The 17857-nt window shown below is 46.1% G+C and overlaps 1 protein-coding gene across 5 annotated transcripts in view; it reads left to right on the plus strand.

The window, feature by feature from the left end:
- The window catches only part of LOC122552178 (adhesion G protein-coupled receptor E1-like), an 87322-nt gene extending 71842 nt beyond the window's left edge, over positions 1 to 15480 (plus strand). For all 5 annotated transcript variants that reach the window (XM_043694744.1, XM_043694746.1, XM_043694745.1 and 2 more), the window contains 7 exons: positions 799 to 1002; positions 1719 to 1939; positions 6057 to 6123; positions 10036 to 10127; positions 10236 to 10404; positions 12602 to 12724; positions 14759 to 15480. In XM_043694744.1, the coding sequence (XP_043550679.1) occupies positions 799 to 1002; positions 1719 to 1939; positions 6057 to 6123; positions 10036 to 10127; positions 10236 to 10404; positions 12602 to 12724; positions 14759 to 14791 (909 nt within the window). In that variant the 3' untranslated portion in view covers positions 14792 to 15480. The remainder of the gene's footprint in view (positions 1 to 798; positions 1003 to 1718; positions 1940 to 6056; positions 6124 to 10035; positions 10128 to 10235; positions 10405 to 12601; positions 12725 to 14758) is intronic.
- Positions 15481 to 17857: the final 2377 nt, after the last annotated feature.

Below are 17857 nucleotides of genomic sequence, written 5' to 3' on the forward strand. Positions count from 1 at the left end.
TTCTGTGTCCACCACAACCGCCTGATCATGGAGCAGTGCACCAAAAGCTAGTGTGCTTCCAATTAAACCTGTTGGACTATAACCTGGTGTTGAGTGATTTTTAACTTTGTACACCCCAGTCCAACACCAGTATCTCCAAATCATACACCCCTCATGATTTTATAAACTTCTATAAGTCACCTCTCAACCTCCTACACTCCAGTGAAAAAAGTCCCAACCAATCCAGCCTTTCTTTATAACTCAAACATTCCATCCCCAGCAACATCTTGGTAAAACTACTGCCTCCCTCCCTGCTCTTCCATGATTTCTCTTTCACCCCCTGGCCTGTAAGACATTTCAAGAGTCACAAGTAAGCTATGGATGAGTCAGGTATTGTTGGTGGACTATCCAGCAATGGTGGCCATCACAACTTGTGGCCAATCATGTTCCCTAACTAATGGCGAGATTAAGTGTTGCTGAATCAGAGCAAAAAAGGAGAAGATGTTTGGTCACCTCCAGTTAATGGAGTCACTAAAACCCCTTGCAAACTTGCAACTGACACATAGATGGTGAGATTCTTTGCATCTCTGTACCAACATTTAATCACCGGGTCACTGGTTGAAATCACAGACTCAGTGGAGATTCAGAAGCTGAGCATTAAACATTGGAGCTGAAGTGCTTGTATTTTGGAGGAAACTTGTGTGGGTCAGGACAGGCAAAATAATGCGGATTGCGAGACATAAAACAGGATGAGAATTGTGGTCACAGAAGTGTACGGTGAATGTGAGGTGGTTACACTGGCTATTTCTCATTCTGCAGGATCCCTGGCATCTGCTGAACCTCAGTCTGATTTCGTACGTTGGAATAAGCATCTCCCTCGTGTGCCTCGTTATTTCGTTCCTCACCTTCCTGATATGCCGTACCATCCAAGGCACACGCACCACCATCCATGCCCACCTGTGCCTGTGTCTGTTTCTGGCAGAGCTACTGTTCCTCGTCGGTATTTCTCAAACCAGTAACCAGGTAAAGCCGCTGCTCTGTATCAGTGTCCTGTTATCATTGTAACATCGGCGAACTATCACACCCAGGCGCCAAATGCTATCATTGCCCCACAAGGCCATCGACATAAGATTAGACACAGGCCATTGGAGCTCCTCCATCAATTATTGAGATTGTGGCTGATCTAATAGTCCACTCCACTTCCCTGCCCTTTCCTCATAACCCTTCATTTCCTTGCTGATTAGAAACCGATCTCAGCCTTGAGTATACTTAATGACCCAGCCTCAACAGCCCTCTGTGGGAACAAATTGCACAAATTCATTCCCCTCTGAGGGAAGAGATTGCTCCTCGTGTCTGTGTGAAATGGGCAACAGAGATTGTGCCCTCGAGTCCTAGACTCTCCCACGAGGGCAAACCACCTCTCCACCACCTTCTCAAGGGGCAACTGGGGAAGGGCAATAAATTCAGACCCAACCTAACCCATGCCCATGTTCAGTGAAACACATTTTTAACAGCTTCTAGGAAGTGGCATCATAACTGATCAAACTGTAACAGAAACAGTAAAAAAAAAAGGTTAAGATGTATTTTATAAAGGTCAGGGCAAAGACCAGGATGGAATTGATGAAACATTTGCAACTTCCATCTGTGACACCCAAATGGATGGCCATCGCTATTCACCGGCAGACTTGCTTCTCTGTTGGTGGAGACAGAACACTCAGTACACCATTGTTCTTTCCTAGCTTGTCTGTGCGATCATCGCTGGCTTTCTACATTACTTCTTCCTGACTGTGTTTGCCTGGATGTGCCTGGAAGGGATACAGCTCTACCTGATGGTGGTGAAGGTTTTCAACGCGGGTTGCCTCAGGAAACGACACATCCTCCCATTTGGCTACGGGCTGCCTCTCCTAGTTGTTGGGATCTCTGCTGCCGTGCGTCACGAGGGCTACGGGACAAGCAAGCAGTACGTACCGCGTTCCCTGTGATATGTTGCAGTGGGTTCTGGAACGTGTTCATAGTCACACTTCCAACACGCAGAAGCAAGAGCTGCGTCTGGAGGTGACTCATACAGAAGAGTCAAGATCAGAGTGGGGCTGGAAAAGCACAGCAGGTCAGGCAGCATCCGAGGAGCAGGAAAATCGATGTTTCGGGCAGAAGCCCTTCATCAGGAATCTTAGGATGCTGCCTGACCTGCTGTGCTTTTCCAGCACCACTCGAATCTCCAGCATCTGCAGTACCCACTTCTGCCTCATACAGAAGAGGGCCTTGCGTCATAAGATCATTAGACATAGGTGCAGCATAAGGCCATTCAGCCCATCGAGTCTGCTAGCTATTCAATGAGATTGTGGCTGATCTGATCCACCTCAACTCCACTTTCCCCCTTGATTCCCTTCCTGATTAAAAATCTGTCTCTCTCAGCCTTGAAAATATTTAATGACCCAGCCTCAACAGCCCTCTGCGGTACAGAATTCCACAGCCTTACTCCCCTCTGAGGGAAGGGAAGCTTTTCTTTTCTACCTGAAATGTGCCGTTCCTAGTTCTGAGATTGCACCCACACATCCACTCTGTCAGAACTTTGTCTGCATTAATAAGGTCACCTCTCATTCCTCAACACTCCACTGAGTCTCCATACTTGAGAAAGGATGTCCTGGTACTGGAGGGGGTGCAGAGGAGGTTCACCACATTGATTCTGGAGTTGAAGGGGTTGGCTTATGAGGAGAGACTGAGTAGACTGGGATTACATTTATTAGAATTCAGAAGAATGAGGGGAGATCTTTATAGAAAGATATAAAATTATGAAGGGAATAGATAAGGCAGATGTAGAGAGGATGTTTTCACTGGTGGGTGAAGCTAGGACAAGAGGGCATAGCCTCAAGGCTAGAGGGAGCAGATTTGGGACTGAATTGAGAAGGAACTTCTTCACCCAGAGGGTTGTGAATCTATGGAATTCCCTACCCAATGAAATGGTTTAGGCTTCCTCAGTAAATGTTTTTAAAGCTAAGATAGATACTTTTTGAACAGTAAAGGAGTTAAGGGTTAGGGTGAGAGGGTGGGGAAGTGGAGCTGAGGCCACTAAAGGATCAGCCATGATCTTATTGAATGGCAGAGCAAGCTCGAGGGGCCTACTCCTGCTCCGAGTTCTTATGTTCCTACGAGGACAGGCCCAACCTCTCCTCGGAGGTCAGTCCCTCCACCCCCTCAGCCGAGTGGACCTTCTCTGGACTGCCTCCAGTGCCAGCTCTTTCCTTAGATCAGGGGCCCTCAGTGTTCACAGTATTCCAGCTGTGATCTGAGCAGTGCCTTGTAACGTTCCAGGCTTCTTGGTACAGCTATTCCCTACTGGAATCTAAATAAAAGAATTTCACTCCTAATGGCTATAAAACCCGGATTTTAATCAGATCTTTGAGAATTAAAGGTTATGCAGTGTGGCCAAAATACCTGTCTTGTGTAATAAATGTATTAGCTGGAAATCTTCATCGTGGATCACACTTTCTATCCTAATGTTTGCCCTTCATTTCCTCACTGAAAGTAGCTAAACAGCTCGATTCAGGAACGTGGCAATATGAAGGGAGCACTATGCCTTTATGAAAAGAAGAGTTGCTTTATAACGCTCATATTAATCGCTAGCGAACTATTAAACGTGCAATCGTTTTTACAACTATAATTGCAAACCCCGTGGGAAGAGTACCGGATCTGTGGATCCCCTGACTCGTCTCTTAAATAACCTCACATTGCCTGAGGGTGAGAGTGCCATAATGCTAATGTTACTGGAGAAGTAATCAGGAAGGACAGACAAATTGTCTTGGAGGACGTGGATTCAAATCCGACAATGGCATGTCCTTCGATTTTTAAGATAATTCTGGAATAGAATGACCATGATAGTTATTGTCCTTAAGAAAAAGCCTCATGTCCTTTAGGGAAGGGAATCTGCCATCTTTATCTAGTCTGGCCTACATGTGATTCCAGACCCACCGCAATGTGGTTGACTCTGAATAGCCTTCCAAAGCAGCTCATTCAATTAGGGATGCACATCGTTGTTAGTGCTGTCAATGCTTTCAAGGAAGAATGGTAGTGTCCCTGCCTCTAGGTGAGGTGATGGTCCAGTGGTACTATTGCTGGATGGTTAAACCAGAGACGCAGGTAGGGTTCTGAGGACCCGAGTTTGAATCCTGCCACAGCAGATGGTGGAATTTGAATTCCATAAAACAAATCTGGACTTAAGAGTCGAATGATGACCATGAATTGATTATCGGGAAAACCCATCTGGTTCAGTAATGTCCTTTCAAAAATTAGGATAGAAACTATCACCCTTACCTGGTCTGGAGCACATGTGGTCTACACTGATGTGGTTGACTCTTAACTGCCCTCTGGGCAATGAGGGATGGGCAATAGATGCTGGCCTAGCCAACGACGCCCTTATCCTGTGAAAGAACAAAGGCCGAGAAGGTCAGGGTTCAAGTCCCACGTGCCCCGGAGGTGGGTCACCGCATCTCCAAGCAGCATGGTTAAAAATGCATGGTTTATCCCCATCAGTGATGTCCACATTCCATGGAGGATAATAAAAAAAGCAACTTGGGTCAAATTGCAGAGTCAGCAAAGCCAAGTGGAGGAGTGTGGTACAGAAGAGCTCAGCAGCAGAGATGACAAGGCTATGCTCGATCAGTAAGAGGCAAATACGTCGGAGCTAGCATTATTGATCTGAGCTCAACTCTGTCCTCATTTTTACTTTTTTTCTTCAGATGTCTGACTTCTGTCATTAACATTGCCAACTGTACAAAACATCTCACTGTATCTTTTTTGTAAAAATAGACATGAAAGTAAAATGCTATTCCATTCTATTCTCGTACTCAGCTCCTTTCAAATGCAGGGCAAATGTGCATTTGCTCTGACTGCAAACTGCGTGATCTGTCACCAGCACGGTGGCTCTCAGTTTAAGGAGACCACAGCGCTGAAGAAACTGACCTACATTTCTACTTCATTACGTGATCAATCTTCAGTCTTTATTTTTGCAAAATATTTCTTATATGGAGGCGCACGCTGCTATAGTCTAAAGGTCTTAAAGGTGGTGGAGGTGGGGGAGGGGTTCCTGCTGGAAGGTTGAATTCTTCCTGTGCCGCTCGCAAGCTCTTTCATCCAGGGTCAGAGGTCACACGACACCAGGCTCGAGCCCAATAGGTTTATTTGAAATCACAGGTTTTCGGAGCGCTGCCCCTTCATCAGGACAGGGTGGACCGGGTGCTTGGGAAATCTACACTGTTCATTCCATCTCTCAGGCCAGATTTCAGAAAGCTCTCCCAATCCATCATTGACTCGATTACGCGCCCATAAATGACTCTTCCAAGAGCAGAGAGAAAGTGAGGGCTGCAGGTGTTGGAGGGTCAGAGTCGAAGAGTGCGATGCTGGAAAAGCACAGCCGGTCAGGCAGCATCCGAGGAGCAAGAGAGTCGACGTTTCGGGCATGAGCTCTTCATCAGGAATGTCTGATGAGGGGCTTGTGCCGGGAACGTTTGACTCTCCTGCTCTTCGGATGCTGCCGGACCGGCTGTGCTTTTCCAGCACCACACTCTTCGACTTACAGGAACAGAAGCAGTCCTAAGGTGAAACTCTGTGGAACATTTTGATATCCTATGGGACAACTTGATCAATGCCCGAAAGAAATCATTTTGCCCCCCCCCCCCCCGTAGCCTTCGACATTCCCACTCCCGTCCTCTGGAAACCCCTTTGCTTTATGTGAATCCAAACCTTTGGAAAGCGCAGTGGAAATAGCCCAGAGAGTAGGAAGCTCTCTGGCTCAGCAGTTTATTTTTGGATCTTGGCAGGATTATGTGGAGCACACTTTGATGTTCCTGATAGGAATCAGCCTTCGCCTCTGACCTGCCGTGAGTGAAGCCCCAGCCAGATCCAACTTCTCTTCCCCGTCCACTGGGTCTCCTCGTACAGCTGACAAACGGGATTTATTTTTAGTTTGTTTGCTTGTGGTGGGAGGTACAGAAATCTTTGACAGGAATGCGTTCGCCTTCTCCCGTTGGTTTGTTCTCAATGTCTGTTCCTGCTAACAGTCTGTTTCCTTTCTCCCGCAGCTGCTGGCTGTCTCTGGATAAACATTTCCTGTGGAGCTTCCTGGGACCGGTCTGTGCTATTATAATGGTGAGAGCCAGGCAGGAGGTTCACTTCCTTGTGAAGGGAGCGGGGCAGCTCTGAGGTCCAGCTGAGGGACAGAAACACACAGGGCCAAAAAAAGACATGAGGGAGTACGGACATAAAGAGACGATCATAGAATCCCTACAGTGCGGAAGCAAGCCATTCAGCCCATCAAGTTCACACTAGCCCTCTGAAGGGCATCCCACCCAAACCCACCCTATACTTCCTATGGCTAACCCATCTAGCCTGCTCATGCCTGGAAGCTATGGAACAATTTACAATGGCCAATCCACCTTATTTGCACATGTCTGGGCACTGGGAGGAAACCCACAAGGATATGGGAGGCAGTGGTTAGTGCTGCTGCCTCACAGCGCCAGAGACCCGGGTTCGATTCCCTCCTCATGCGACCATCTGTGTGGAGTTTGCACATTCTCCCTGTGTCTGCGTGGGTTTCCTCCAGGTGCTCCAGTTTCGTCCCACAATCCAAAGATGTACAGATTAGGTGGATTGACCACGCTAAATTGCCCATAGTGTTCAGGGATGTGTAGATTAGGTGCATTAGTCAGGGGTAAATGTAGAATAATAGGGTGGGGAAATGGGTCTGGTTGGGTTACTTTCCAGAGGGTCAGTGAAGAGCCTGTTTCCACACTGTGGGAATTGTGTGATTCTAACATGCAAACTCCACACAAATTGCCCAAGGGTGTTAATTGAACCCACTGTTGCCTGGTGAGGCAGCAGTGTTAGCCATTGAGCCACTGTGCCACCTGTGATCAATAGATGATTTCCAATTAGCAGCTATCAGAGTTGGGGAACATGGTTACCAAGACACTGAAGGGAGAAAGTGAGGACTGACGAAGGGCTTATGCCCGAATCGTCGATTCTCCTGCTCCTTGGATGTTATCTGACCAGTTGTGCTTTTCCAGCACCACACTCTCGATGAAGACACTGAAGGGACAAGGTTACAGTGAGAAGCCATTGTAGGTGGATAGGCAACAGTCACAAATCTTTTACAGCACAGAACGAGAACATTCGGCCCACAGTGTCCGTGCTGGTCATCAAGCTGATCGAGCCATGTGTATTATGACATTTCAAGTGCTCATTTCAAGTGTTTGATTCCTTCTTAAATGTCTTGAGATACCAAGTAACAAATTTCAGATACCCACCACCCTTGCGTTCCTTCCAAATCTGACCTTAAGACTGTGGCCACTACTTTGAAACAGATATTAATTCTTCAGTATTTGATTTGGGATAAGGGTAGCCACAGAAAAAAAGTCAACAAATAAAGATTAGGCTTCATTTCATACAATCATAAAACAGTAGAATCCCTACAATGTGGAAACATTTGGCCCAACAAGTCCACACTGACCACTCTGAAGAAATTCCCACCCAGACCCATTCCCCTACCCTATTACTCTACATTTATCTCGGACTAATGCACCTAACCTACACAGCCCTGAACACTACGGGAAATTTGTCCCAGTCCCTTTTGTGCTGATATGTTGGTGATCTCTATCAGCCTGCTGTAGCTATAATCTGGACAAGCCATAGCACAATAATTTAACTCTAGATATTAATTCCAAACAGTGCACCAGCCCTGTTTTGAACTAGATGTCTCCGAATACAGAATCCTTCCTTCTCTCATGGACTATCCTGCTTATGTCCTCCTTATATCATCAGTTACCAAACTGACTGACTGATTCTCATTAACCCCATTACTCCATCCACAGTATTGTAATCTCTTCCAATTCCAAACCATCTTCTAGCTTCCTGTTTCTGCTTTTGTCCTTTCTTTGTCAATCCCTCACTACTCTTCAACTCAAGGGCAAGCCAGTGCCATTTCAGAGGAGAAGTTAAGAGTCAGTCATATTGCTATGGGTCTGGTGTGGTATCATATGTAAGCCAAATCACCTATGGACATATGGATTTCCTTCCCTACAGGACATGAGTGAACCAGACTTTTGTTTTTATAAAAATCGATGACGGTTTCATAACGTCACTGAACAAGAAGGGCCGCTCACCACAGGCCCACCATCTCAAGAAAAACAAGAGTTTGGTGATAAATGCTAGCCCAGGCTGTGATGCCCAAACCCCACGAGTGAATAAATAACAAAAAGAAAAATCTGAGAGGGGACCCATATTCAGGTGCGACATGGGAGAATGAGTTTCAAATCATAAGCAATTGTGTAAGACTTTGGTTCGGCCACATTTGGAATACTGCGTACAGTTCTGGTCGCCACGTTACCAAAAGGATGTGGCTGTTTTGGAGAGGGTGCAGAGGAGGCTCACCAGGATGGTGCCTGGTATGGAGGGCGCTAGCTATGAAGGGAGGTTGAACAGATTAGGATTATTTTCATTAGAAAGACGGAGTTTGGGGGGGGGGGGGGCGGGGTCTGGTTGAGGTCAACAAATCATGAGAGGTATAGACAGGGAGGATAGCAAAAAGCTTTTTCCCAGAGTGCGGAACTCAGTTACTAGGGGTCACAAGCTCAAAGTGAGAGGGGAAGGGTTTAGGGAGATATGTGTGGGACGTTCTTTACACAGAGGGTGGTGGGGGTCTGGAACACGATGCCAGCGGATGTAGTAGAGGCTGGAACGATAGTGCCATTTAAGATGTATCTAGACAGATACATGAATGGACAGGGAGCAAAGGGATACAGATCCTTAAGGTCAACAAAATCATGAGAGGTATAGACAGGGAGGATAGCAAAAAGCTTTTTCCCAGAGTGCGGAACTCAGTTACTAGGGGTCACAAGCTCAAAGTGAGAGGGGAAGGGTTTAGGGAGATATGTGTGGGACGTTCTTTACACAGAGGGTGGTGGGGGTCTGGAACACGATGCCAGCGGATGTAGTAGAGGCTGGAACGATAGTGCCATTTAAGATGTATCTAGACAGATACATGAACGGGCAGGGAGCAAAGGGATCCAGATCCTTAGAAAATAGGCGGCAGGTTTAGTTCGAGGATCTGGATCAGCGCAGGCTTGGAGGGCTGAAGGGCCCGGGCCTATTCCTGTGCTGTAGTGCTATGTTCTTTATAAGTACATCTCTGAGTGGCAGTGTCCCCACCTCTGGCGTAGGAGGCCTGAGTGAGAGAGGGAAGACTGACAGTTGGCATGTTGCAGGGGAAAGGTAAAGATGAAATCTTCATGGTGATTGTAGCTGGTGCAGGAATTGACCAGATGGTATTGGCATCAAGGCCATGTGTCCAACTAACTGAGCTAACCAGTATTACCATCTTATAGAATCCCTACAGTGTGGAAACAGGCCCTTCGGCCCAACAAGTCCACACTGACCCTCTGAAGAGTAACCCAGCCAGACCCATTCCCGCACCTTATATTTACCCCTGACCAATGCACCTAACCTACACAACCCTGAACACTATGGAGCAATTTAGCTTGGCTAATCCACCTGTATCTGCACATCGTTGGGCTGTGGGAGGAAACCTGAGCACCCGGAGGAAACCCACACAGGGAGAATGTGCAAACTCCACACACACAGTTGCCCGAAGATAGAATCAAACCCAGGTCCCTGGCGCTGTGAGGCAGCAGTGCTAATCATTGAGCCCCTCAGCCTGTACCTGATCAAGAAACAGACCGTGAGACAGCCCAGGAAGACCTTAACTCTGAGAAATGGTCACTGGACCCAAAGCATTAACTCTGAACTCTCTCATCACACTTGTTGCCAGACCTGCTGAGCTTTTCTGGCAATTGCTGTTTTAGATGGAGACTTTCGCTCTGTCTTTGGCCTGGAAGAGTTTACCGACAGTGCAAGGGAAGGCAATCAAATGTTCAATCCCGTCTGATACCTTACCTGGGATAGGACATCTGTTCTGACCCAGATTCTTGAACGGGAAGAACAAATCCCAAGAAGATCGAGATGTTCCTTATCTCCAGCTTAACTGAAACTTTCCATTTTTTACAGATCAATATAGTCTTCTACTGCATCACCCTGGTCAAGTTAGCAAAGAAAATGTCCTCCATTCAGAAAGACGCCCCAAAACTGAAGATGTTCAGGTATGTGTGGTATCAGGGTGTCAACCTTCAGGATAAGAACTGTCTCTCAAAAGTTAATTTGTCCAGAAACATTACATATTTTATTGCTTTCCCTTGTCCCCATCCCAGGTCCTTCACAGTGACAGCGATCGCTCAGTTATTTCTCCTCGGCTGTACCTGGATATTTGGGATTTTCCACTTTCAGAAGGAAACCATCACTATGGCGTATATATTCACTATCATTAACAGCCTACAAGGAGCATTCATCTTCATTCTTCACTGTCTACTCAACAAACAGGTAGGAGGCTGTCTCCGACTCAGCGGTGTCAATCACTGCAGTGTGCAGCTGTCCATCCCTCATTCTGACCCCTCACATCTCACACAATACAGCTCGGATAAATCTCATTGCACCTCTCCACACCCCCCACTGTAACACTCTCTGACATACCCCACACTGTAACACTCTCTGATATAAAAAACAACCCTCACTGTAACACTCTCCGATATACCCCACAAACCTCACTGTAACACTCTCTGATATACCCCACCTCCTTTACTGTAACACCCTCTGATATAACCCACGCCTCTCACTGTAACACTCTCAGATATACCACACAACACTGACTGTAATACTCTCTGATATACCCCACAACACTCACTGTACCCCTCACTGTAACACTCTCTGATATACCCCACACCTCTCACTGTAAGACTCTCTGATATACCCCACATCCCTCACTGTAACATTATCTGATATACCACACAACACTGACTGTAATACTCTCTGATATACCTCACAACACTCACTGTAACACTGTCTAATATACCACACAAACCTCACTGTAATACACTCTGATATACTTCACACCCTTCACTGTAACACTTTGATATACCCAACAACCCTCGCTGTAATGCTCTCTGATATATTTAGAACCCCTAATGTAACACTCTCTGATATACCCTGCACCTCTCACTGTATTGCTGTCTGATATACCTCATTCCTTCCAATGAAATACTCTCTGATATACCTCACACCAACTCACTGTAACACTCTCTGATATACCACACACACCTCACTGTAACATTCTCTGACATACCCCATGCCCCTCACATTAACACTCTCTGATATACCCAACACCTCTCTCTGTAACACTCTCCGATATACCCAACACATCTCACTGTAACACTCTCTGATGTACCCTAACCCCTTTACTGTAACACTCTCTGATATACCCTAACCCCTTTACTGTAACACTCTCTGATATACCACACACCTCTGTATACCCCACACCCCTCACTGTAACACTCTCTAATATACCCTAACCCCTTTACTGTAACACTCTCTGATATACGCCACACTCCTCACTGTAACACTCTCTGATATAACTCACACATCTCACTGTAACATTCTCTGATATAAACCTTACCTCTTACTGTAACACTCATTGATATACCCCACGCCCCTCACTGTAACACTCTCTGATATACCCCACACCCCTCACTGTAACTCTCTCTGATATACCCCACACCCCTCTATATCCCAGACAATAGTCTTATTGTTGATCCACCCACACCCCTTGATTTGACGTGATGTCACTTCCACTGATTCCATGCCATTTCCTATCCAACCATTGCATTCCTATATTTGGAATTCTCTGCTCTATGCTGCCTTCATCTTGAGTTGAAAATACTCAAAGCCATTGTTTTTGGGGATCCCTTGTCCTGTCTGTTAGAGCCTATTCAGTCTCACCTCCCTTTCTCAATGCTCAATATCTTTTTCCCCTTCATTGTATCAGACAGTGTCTGGAGCTTAGGGAAAATGGCCATTGGTCCCACCTGTCCTATACTGAACTGTTCCTATTCCACAGGAGCCTTGATCAATTCCTTTGACTTTGGTTTGATTGATTTTAAAGTACCAACAAAGAAGAACCAGGATTGGAGGCAGATAGAATTTAATTTACACAATGTACTGTTGATGATGAGGAATGTGATGCCTACAGTAGAAATCGATTCACTGGCAATGCTTGGAACAGAAATTGAATAGAGCATTCTTGCTAGGCTAATAAAGAATGGTCTGGTGGGGCTAATGGATAGCCCTTTCAAGGCTTCAGCATAATGGACTGAATGTTCAAATCAAATCCCTGCAGTCTCACCAGATCATAGACCTGCTTTCTTAACAAAGGCAGACCACTGATGGTGGTGGTTTAACCTGAGCGTTATCACAGTTCAGGCCATGGTAGAGGCTAAAAAGTGGGACCATTCATGGTAACCACAGGCAAAGATGGGGATTAAACCTATGCTGATGGTGTTACTCTATATTAGAAACCAGCTATCTAGTCAACTGAGCTAAACCAGTCCTGCTGCATTCTCTTATTGTACCAACATAGATTTCTGTTCTTTTCTCCCTCAATGTGTCTCTTGCTTCAGATGTCCTCAAAGTCATGTTCCGATTCCCTGGAAACATAGCTAATGGTACCATTTTGTTTTTTCGAAAGGTGAGGGATGAATACCGGAAATGGTTCCCATGCTGCTTGAAGCCCATTTTGTACTCCGAGTTCATCCAATCGTCCACGGTCCCAATGATCAGTCTGCAGTCGAGGAACAGCTCAACATATCAGGTTTGCTTCTCCATTTTCATTAGTGTCTGGACAACAGCGCCTCCCACTGACTGTAGGAGAGAGCTGCTGCACAAACTGATTACATCTGCAGTGATGCTGGAAGGGCAGCTAACGTCATCAAAGACCCCTCCCACCCTGGCTATCGTCCCTTCCAACCGTTTCTGTCAGGCGTAAGGTATGAAAGCTTAAACACACATACCAACAGGCTCAAGAACATCTCCTTCCCTGCTGTTATTAGACTTCCGAATGGGCCTCTCAAATTTTAAATTTAATGTTGATCTTGCCCTTTGTGCATCTTCTCTGCACCTGTAACATTTTACTCAACTCTATAACCCTGAAACACTTTGTATGGTATGATCTGCCTCACTGCAAATTGTGTTTTGTCTGAGTAACATTAGTTTTGAAAGTCAGGACCAAACTTGTCTCCACCACAGTTTCAGGCAGCACCTTTCCAGATCATAAACATTTGTTGCTCAGGTTGACTGTTACCTTTGGTTCCTTAAGCATTCAGGTTCAATTACTAAACCATCTGCCAATGAGAACAACTCTCTGTCTAGCTCCCTCAAGGTATTGGGCCTTACTGAGTGGAAGCTGGAACTGGGATAATGTGGGGGGGAGGCAAAGTGAGGAAGCTGTTGAAATCCACATTTATCCCGTGTAGTTGCCGGATCCCAAGGTGGAATATGGGGTGTTCCTCCTCCAGACGTGGGGTGGGAATGGTTTGGCAGTGGAGGAGGCCTAGGACCTGCATGTCCTTGATGAAGTGGGAGGGGGAGTTGAAGTGTTCAGCTACAGGGCGGCGAGGTTGGTGGGTATGGGTGTCCCATGATGTTCTCTGAAACGATCCGTAAGAAGGCGTCCTGTCTCTCCAATGTAGAGTCCTCCCAACCCCACCCCCCTCCCATGAATCTCTCAGCCCCCACTCACAAGCCTCATTCCTGGTAGTCATAGAGTCATAGAGATGTACAGCATGGAAACAGACCCTTCAGTCCAACCTGTCCATGTGCTGACCAGATATCCCAACCCAATCTAATCTCATCTGGCAGTACCCGGCCCATATCCCTCCAAACTCTTCCTATTCATATACCCAATCAAATGCCTCTTAAATGTTGCAATTATACCAGCCTCCACCACTTCCTCTGGCAGCTCATTACATGCACGTACCACCCTCTGTGTGAAAAAGTTGCCCTTTAGGTCACTTTTATATCTTTCCCCTCTCACCCTAAACCTATGCCCTCTAGTTCTGGACTCCCCCACCCCAGGGAAAAGACTTTGTCTATTTATCCTATTTATGCCCCTCATGACTTTGTAAACCTCTATAAGGTCACCTCTCAGCATCCAAATCTCCAGGGAAAAGAGCCCCAGCTTGTTCAGCCTCTCCCTATAGCTCAAACCCTCCAACCCTGGCAACATCCTTGTAAATCTTTTCTGAACTCTTTTAAGTTTAACAACATCCTTCCTACAGCAGGGAGACTAGAATTGCACGCAATATTCCAAAAGTGGCCTCACCATTGTCCTGTACAGCCTCAACATGACCTTCCAACTCCTATACGCAATGCTCTGACCAATAAAGGCAGGTCTACCAACACCTTCTTCACTATCCTGTCTACATATTTCCTCAAAACAGGACGCAAATTTGAAACTCAGCAAAATGTGCGGATTGCATGCTGAAGGATCTTCTGGGCCAGGAACGTTAACTCTGCTTTCTCTCTCCACAGATTCTGTCTGACCTGCTGAGTTTTCCCAGCGATTTTTGTCCTTGTTTCTGATTTCCAGCATCTGCAGTTTCTGTTCTTTTATTTGCCCTCTCAAGGAACCTTTCCCACTGAGTTTTAGTTTCTTTGAGTGGGGGTTGAACTCACATTTTCTAACCTTCGAGGTGGAACAGCGCTCCCCTACTGGGTCATGGCTCAGTGTGGCAGTGTTCAGTGTTAGTGCTGTGGGGGCAATTATCGTGACCGTCAGGGGGAAACCTCTTGGAGTGGGGGAGCTGAGATTAGTGCGAGCTAACCCCATTTCTCTCGGTTGCTCTAGATCAGAGACATCAGCTGTCACAACGCATCATGAACAACCTCTCCCTGGCCCAGAGCGTCTGGAGATGGGACTGCCGTGCACTTTATCACCAGGATTTCGCTGGGATGTGTCCTCTCAGGGAATATTGTGTGGGATCTTCCATTGGGATGCTGTTTCTGAGCATTCCCAATGGTCCTAAAGAGCCCTAAAAATGGGTTGAATGACTATTAGCCTGAGCAACTACCCCATGATGGAGTGATTCGAATTGAAATGAACTGGTGACCTAGGATAAGGAGATCCATGTTTGAGATGTGCATTCAACATCAATGTAACCTTTCAGGGGGACTTCTTTTTCTGTCATGAGTTTTGCATTGTACAGTAACAATTTACCATGAGCTGTTGAAACTTCATGTATGTTAAGGAGTTATATGAAGTAGCTGGAACGATTCTGAATGAACATGCTTGATGGCTAATCCTACCCATTGAGTTCTGTGCTGCTGTGCTTTATTATCCTAACATTTTAAGTTACATTTTCTGCCAGCACTTTCTCTCAACTTGGTAAATAAACATGTAGCAATCTAAAGGAAGTGAACTTCTGTATTGATCACCTTCATAGCATGACAAGGATGTGGTGCTGGGTGGTAATGTAATCAATGTAGCGGCCTGGGTTAATGTTCAGGACCATAAGTCCCACAACAACAGCAGGTCAAACTGAAAATTTGATGAATAAATCTGGAACTGAATATTCTCAGTAATGGTGACCATCTGTTAACCCATTGCTAGTCTGTTGTTCGAGTTGGCAATGGGCTAGTGCTATTTTAACTTGAATATCAATCCCAAAACTCAGCCAGGGATCCAGCTTCAAATCCTGCTGCAACAGGAGGTCGAGTTTCGATTCAATTTTCAACCAAAATCTGGGATCCAGGATCTACTGATGACCACGAAACCATTGCTGATTGGTTCCCTTTCGGGAAGGAAATCTGCCATCCTTACCTGGTCTGGCCTACATGTGACTCTGCACCCACAGCAACGTGCTTGACTCTCAACTGTCCTCTGATATTGCCTAGCAAGCCACTCAGTTCAAGGGCAGTTAGGGATGGGCACTAAATGCAGGCCAGCCAGCGATGCCCACATGCCATGAGTGACTGAATAAAGTCCTGGCTGGTTCATGACTGTCCTTTAAAGGAAGGAAATCTGCCACCCTTTCCTGATCAGGCCTACATGTGACTCCAGACCCGCTGTAACACGGTTGACTCTTACCTGCCCTCTGAAATCATGCAACGAGGTATTTGGCTCCAGGGCAATTCGAGACAGGCAATGAATGCTAACCAATGTCCCAAGAAAGGGTTTTCCTTTAAGATAATCCAATGATGTGTAAAGTTGGTGGGGGGGGGGGCATGTGGTGCTGGTCACCAACCACTGAACCCTGCTGGAGGCTCACTTCAGCTGATGATGCCAAACTCTCTGGATAGCTCCTGTCAATTCAGCAGTGATCAAACAGGGAGCTAGTTCACCTTATCACACCCACACTGAAAAGTCATAGAGATGTACAGCATGGAAGCAAACCCTTTGGTCTAACTTGTCCATGCCAACCAGATATCCTAAATTAATCTAGTCCCATTTGCCAGCACTTGGCCTATATCCCTCCAAACCCTTCCTATTCATCTACCTATCCAGATGCCTTTTAAATGTTGTAGTTGTACCAGCCTCCACCACTTCCTCTGGCAGCTCATTCCATACACACGCTACTCTCTGCGTGAAAAAGTTCCCCTTTAAGACTCTCTTAAATCTTTCCCCTTCCACCCCAAACCCACGCCCTCTAGTTTTGGTTTCCGAGCGTTGGGATAAAGACTTTGACTATTCACCCTATCCACACCCCTTGTGACTTTATAAACCTCTCTTTCACCCAGCTCCAGAGAAAACAGACCCAGCCTATTCAACCTCTCCCTGCAGCTCAAACTGTCCAAATCCCGGCAACATCCTTTCAGGTTTCGCAACATCCTTCCTATAACAGGAGACCAGAATCGAATGCAGCATCCCAAACATGGGCTCACCTAAGTCCTGTACAGCTGTAATATGACCTCCCAATTCCGATACTCAATGCACTGACCAAAAAGTACAGATTTATTCCACACAGATCCTGTAATGAGAGGGAACTACAATAAGGAGCCAATTCCTGAACCATTAACAAAATCATTTACAGATCATGAAACATAACAATTGTGATGGCACAAAATCGTCCAAACTTATAAAGTTAATATAAATAAAATTAATTAATTTTATGCTCTGTAAAGATTAGATTCCCTACAGTGTGGAAACAGGCCCTTCAGCCCAACAGGTCCACACTGACCCTCCGAAGAGTAACCCACCCAGGCCCATTTACCCCTGACTAATGCATCTAACAGTATGGACAACTTAGCATGGCCAATTCACTCTAACTTGCACATCTTTGGACTGTGGGAGAAAACCAGAGCAAACCCACGCAGGCACTGGGGAGAATGTGCAAACTCTATACAGACAGTCGCCTGAGGCTGGAATCAAACTGGGCCCCTGGCACTGTGAGGCAGCAGTGCTAACCACTGAGTCATTGTACCGCATTTGTTTCTTTGTTTCTTGGGATATTGCCTGTCCCTAATTTCCCTGTCTTCTCCAACCACCTGGCGTGGGGGGTGGGGACACACAATGGTGTTAATGAACGGTCCCTTTGACCCAAAACACTGACAAAATATGCAGTAGAAACAAGACGTCTAATTATAATCTGATGAAAATGCTAAATGCGATTTAACTGCGGAGCTATTCATTTCAAACTGCTCCTGGGATTAAACCCTGAGCTATTAATGAATCATAGTCAAGTTTCTTGCAACTGCATTGTAACTGACCTGGAACAGATCGGGAGCTACGTCCTGCCTTCAGCTAAGTATAGGTTCAGGCTTGTTCGCTGGTGGGATATGTCTCACAGCATAGTGTACTTTTGTGGTGTAACCATTGCATCTTGGCTTGTGATTTGCTGGTACAAAACTCTTGGTCTCCATCTTAGTGGGGCCACTTGCAGCACGACACACTGAGAGAATTGTGCAAGCACTTATAACTCACTGTGAGCCCAGATACCAAATAATGGGA

This window comes from Chiloscyllium plagiosum, chromosome 8 (genome assembly GCF_004010195.1).
Source record: "Chiloscyllium plagiosum isolate BGI_BamShark_2017 chromosome 8, ASM401019v2, whole genome shotgun sequence".
NCBI classification, from domain to species: Eukaryota; Metazoa; Chordata; class Chondrichthyes; order Orectolobiformes; family Hemiscylliidae; genus Chiloscyllium; species Chiloscyllium plagiosum.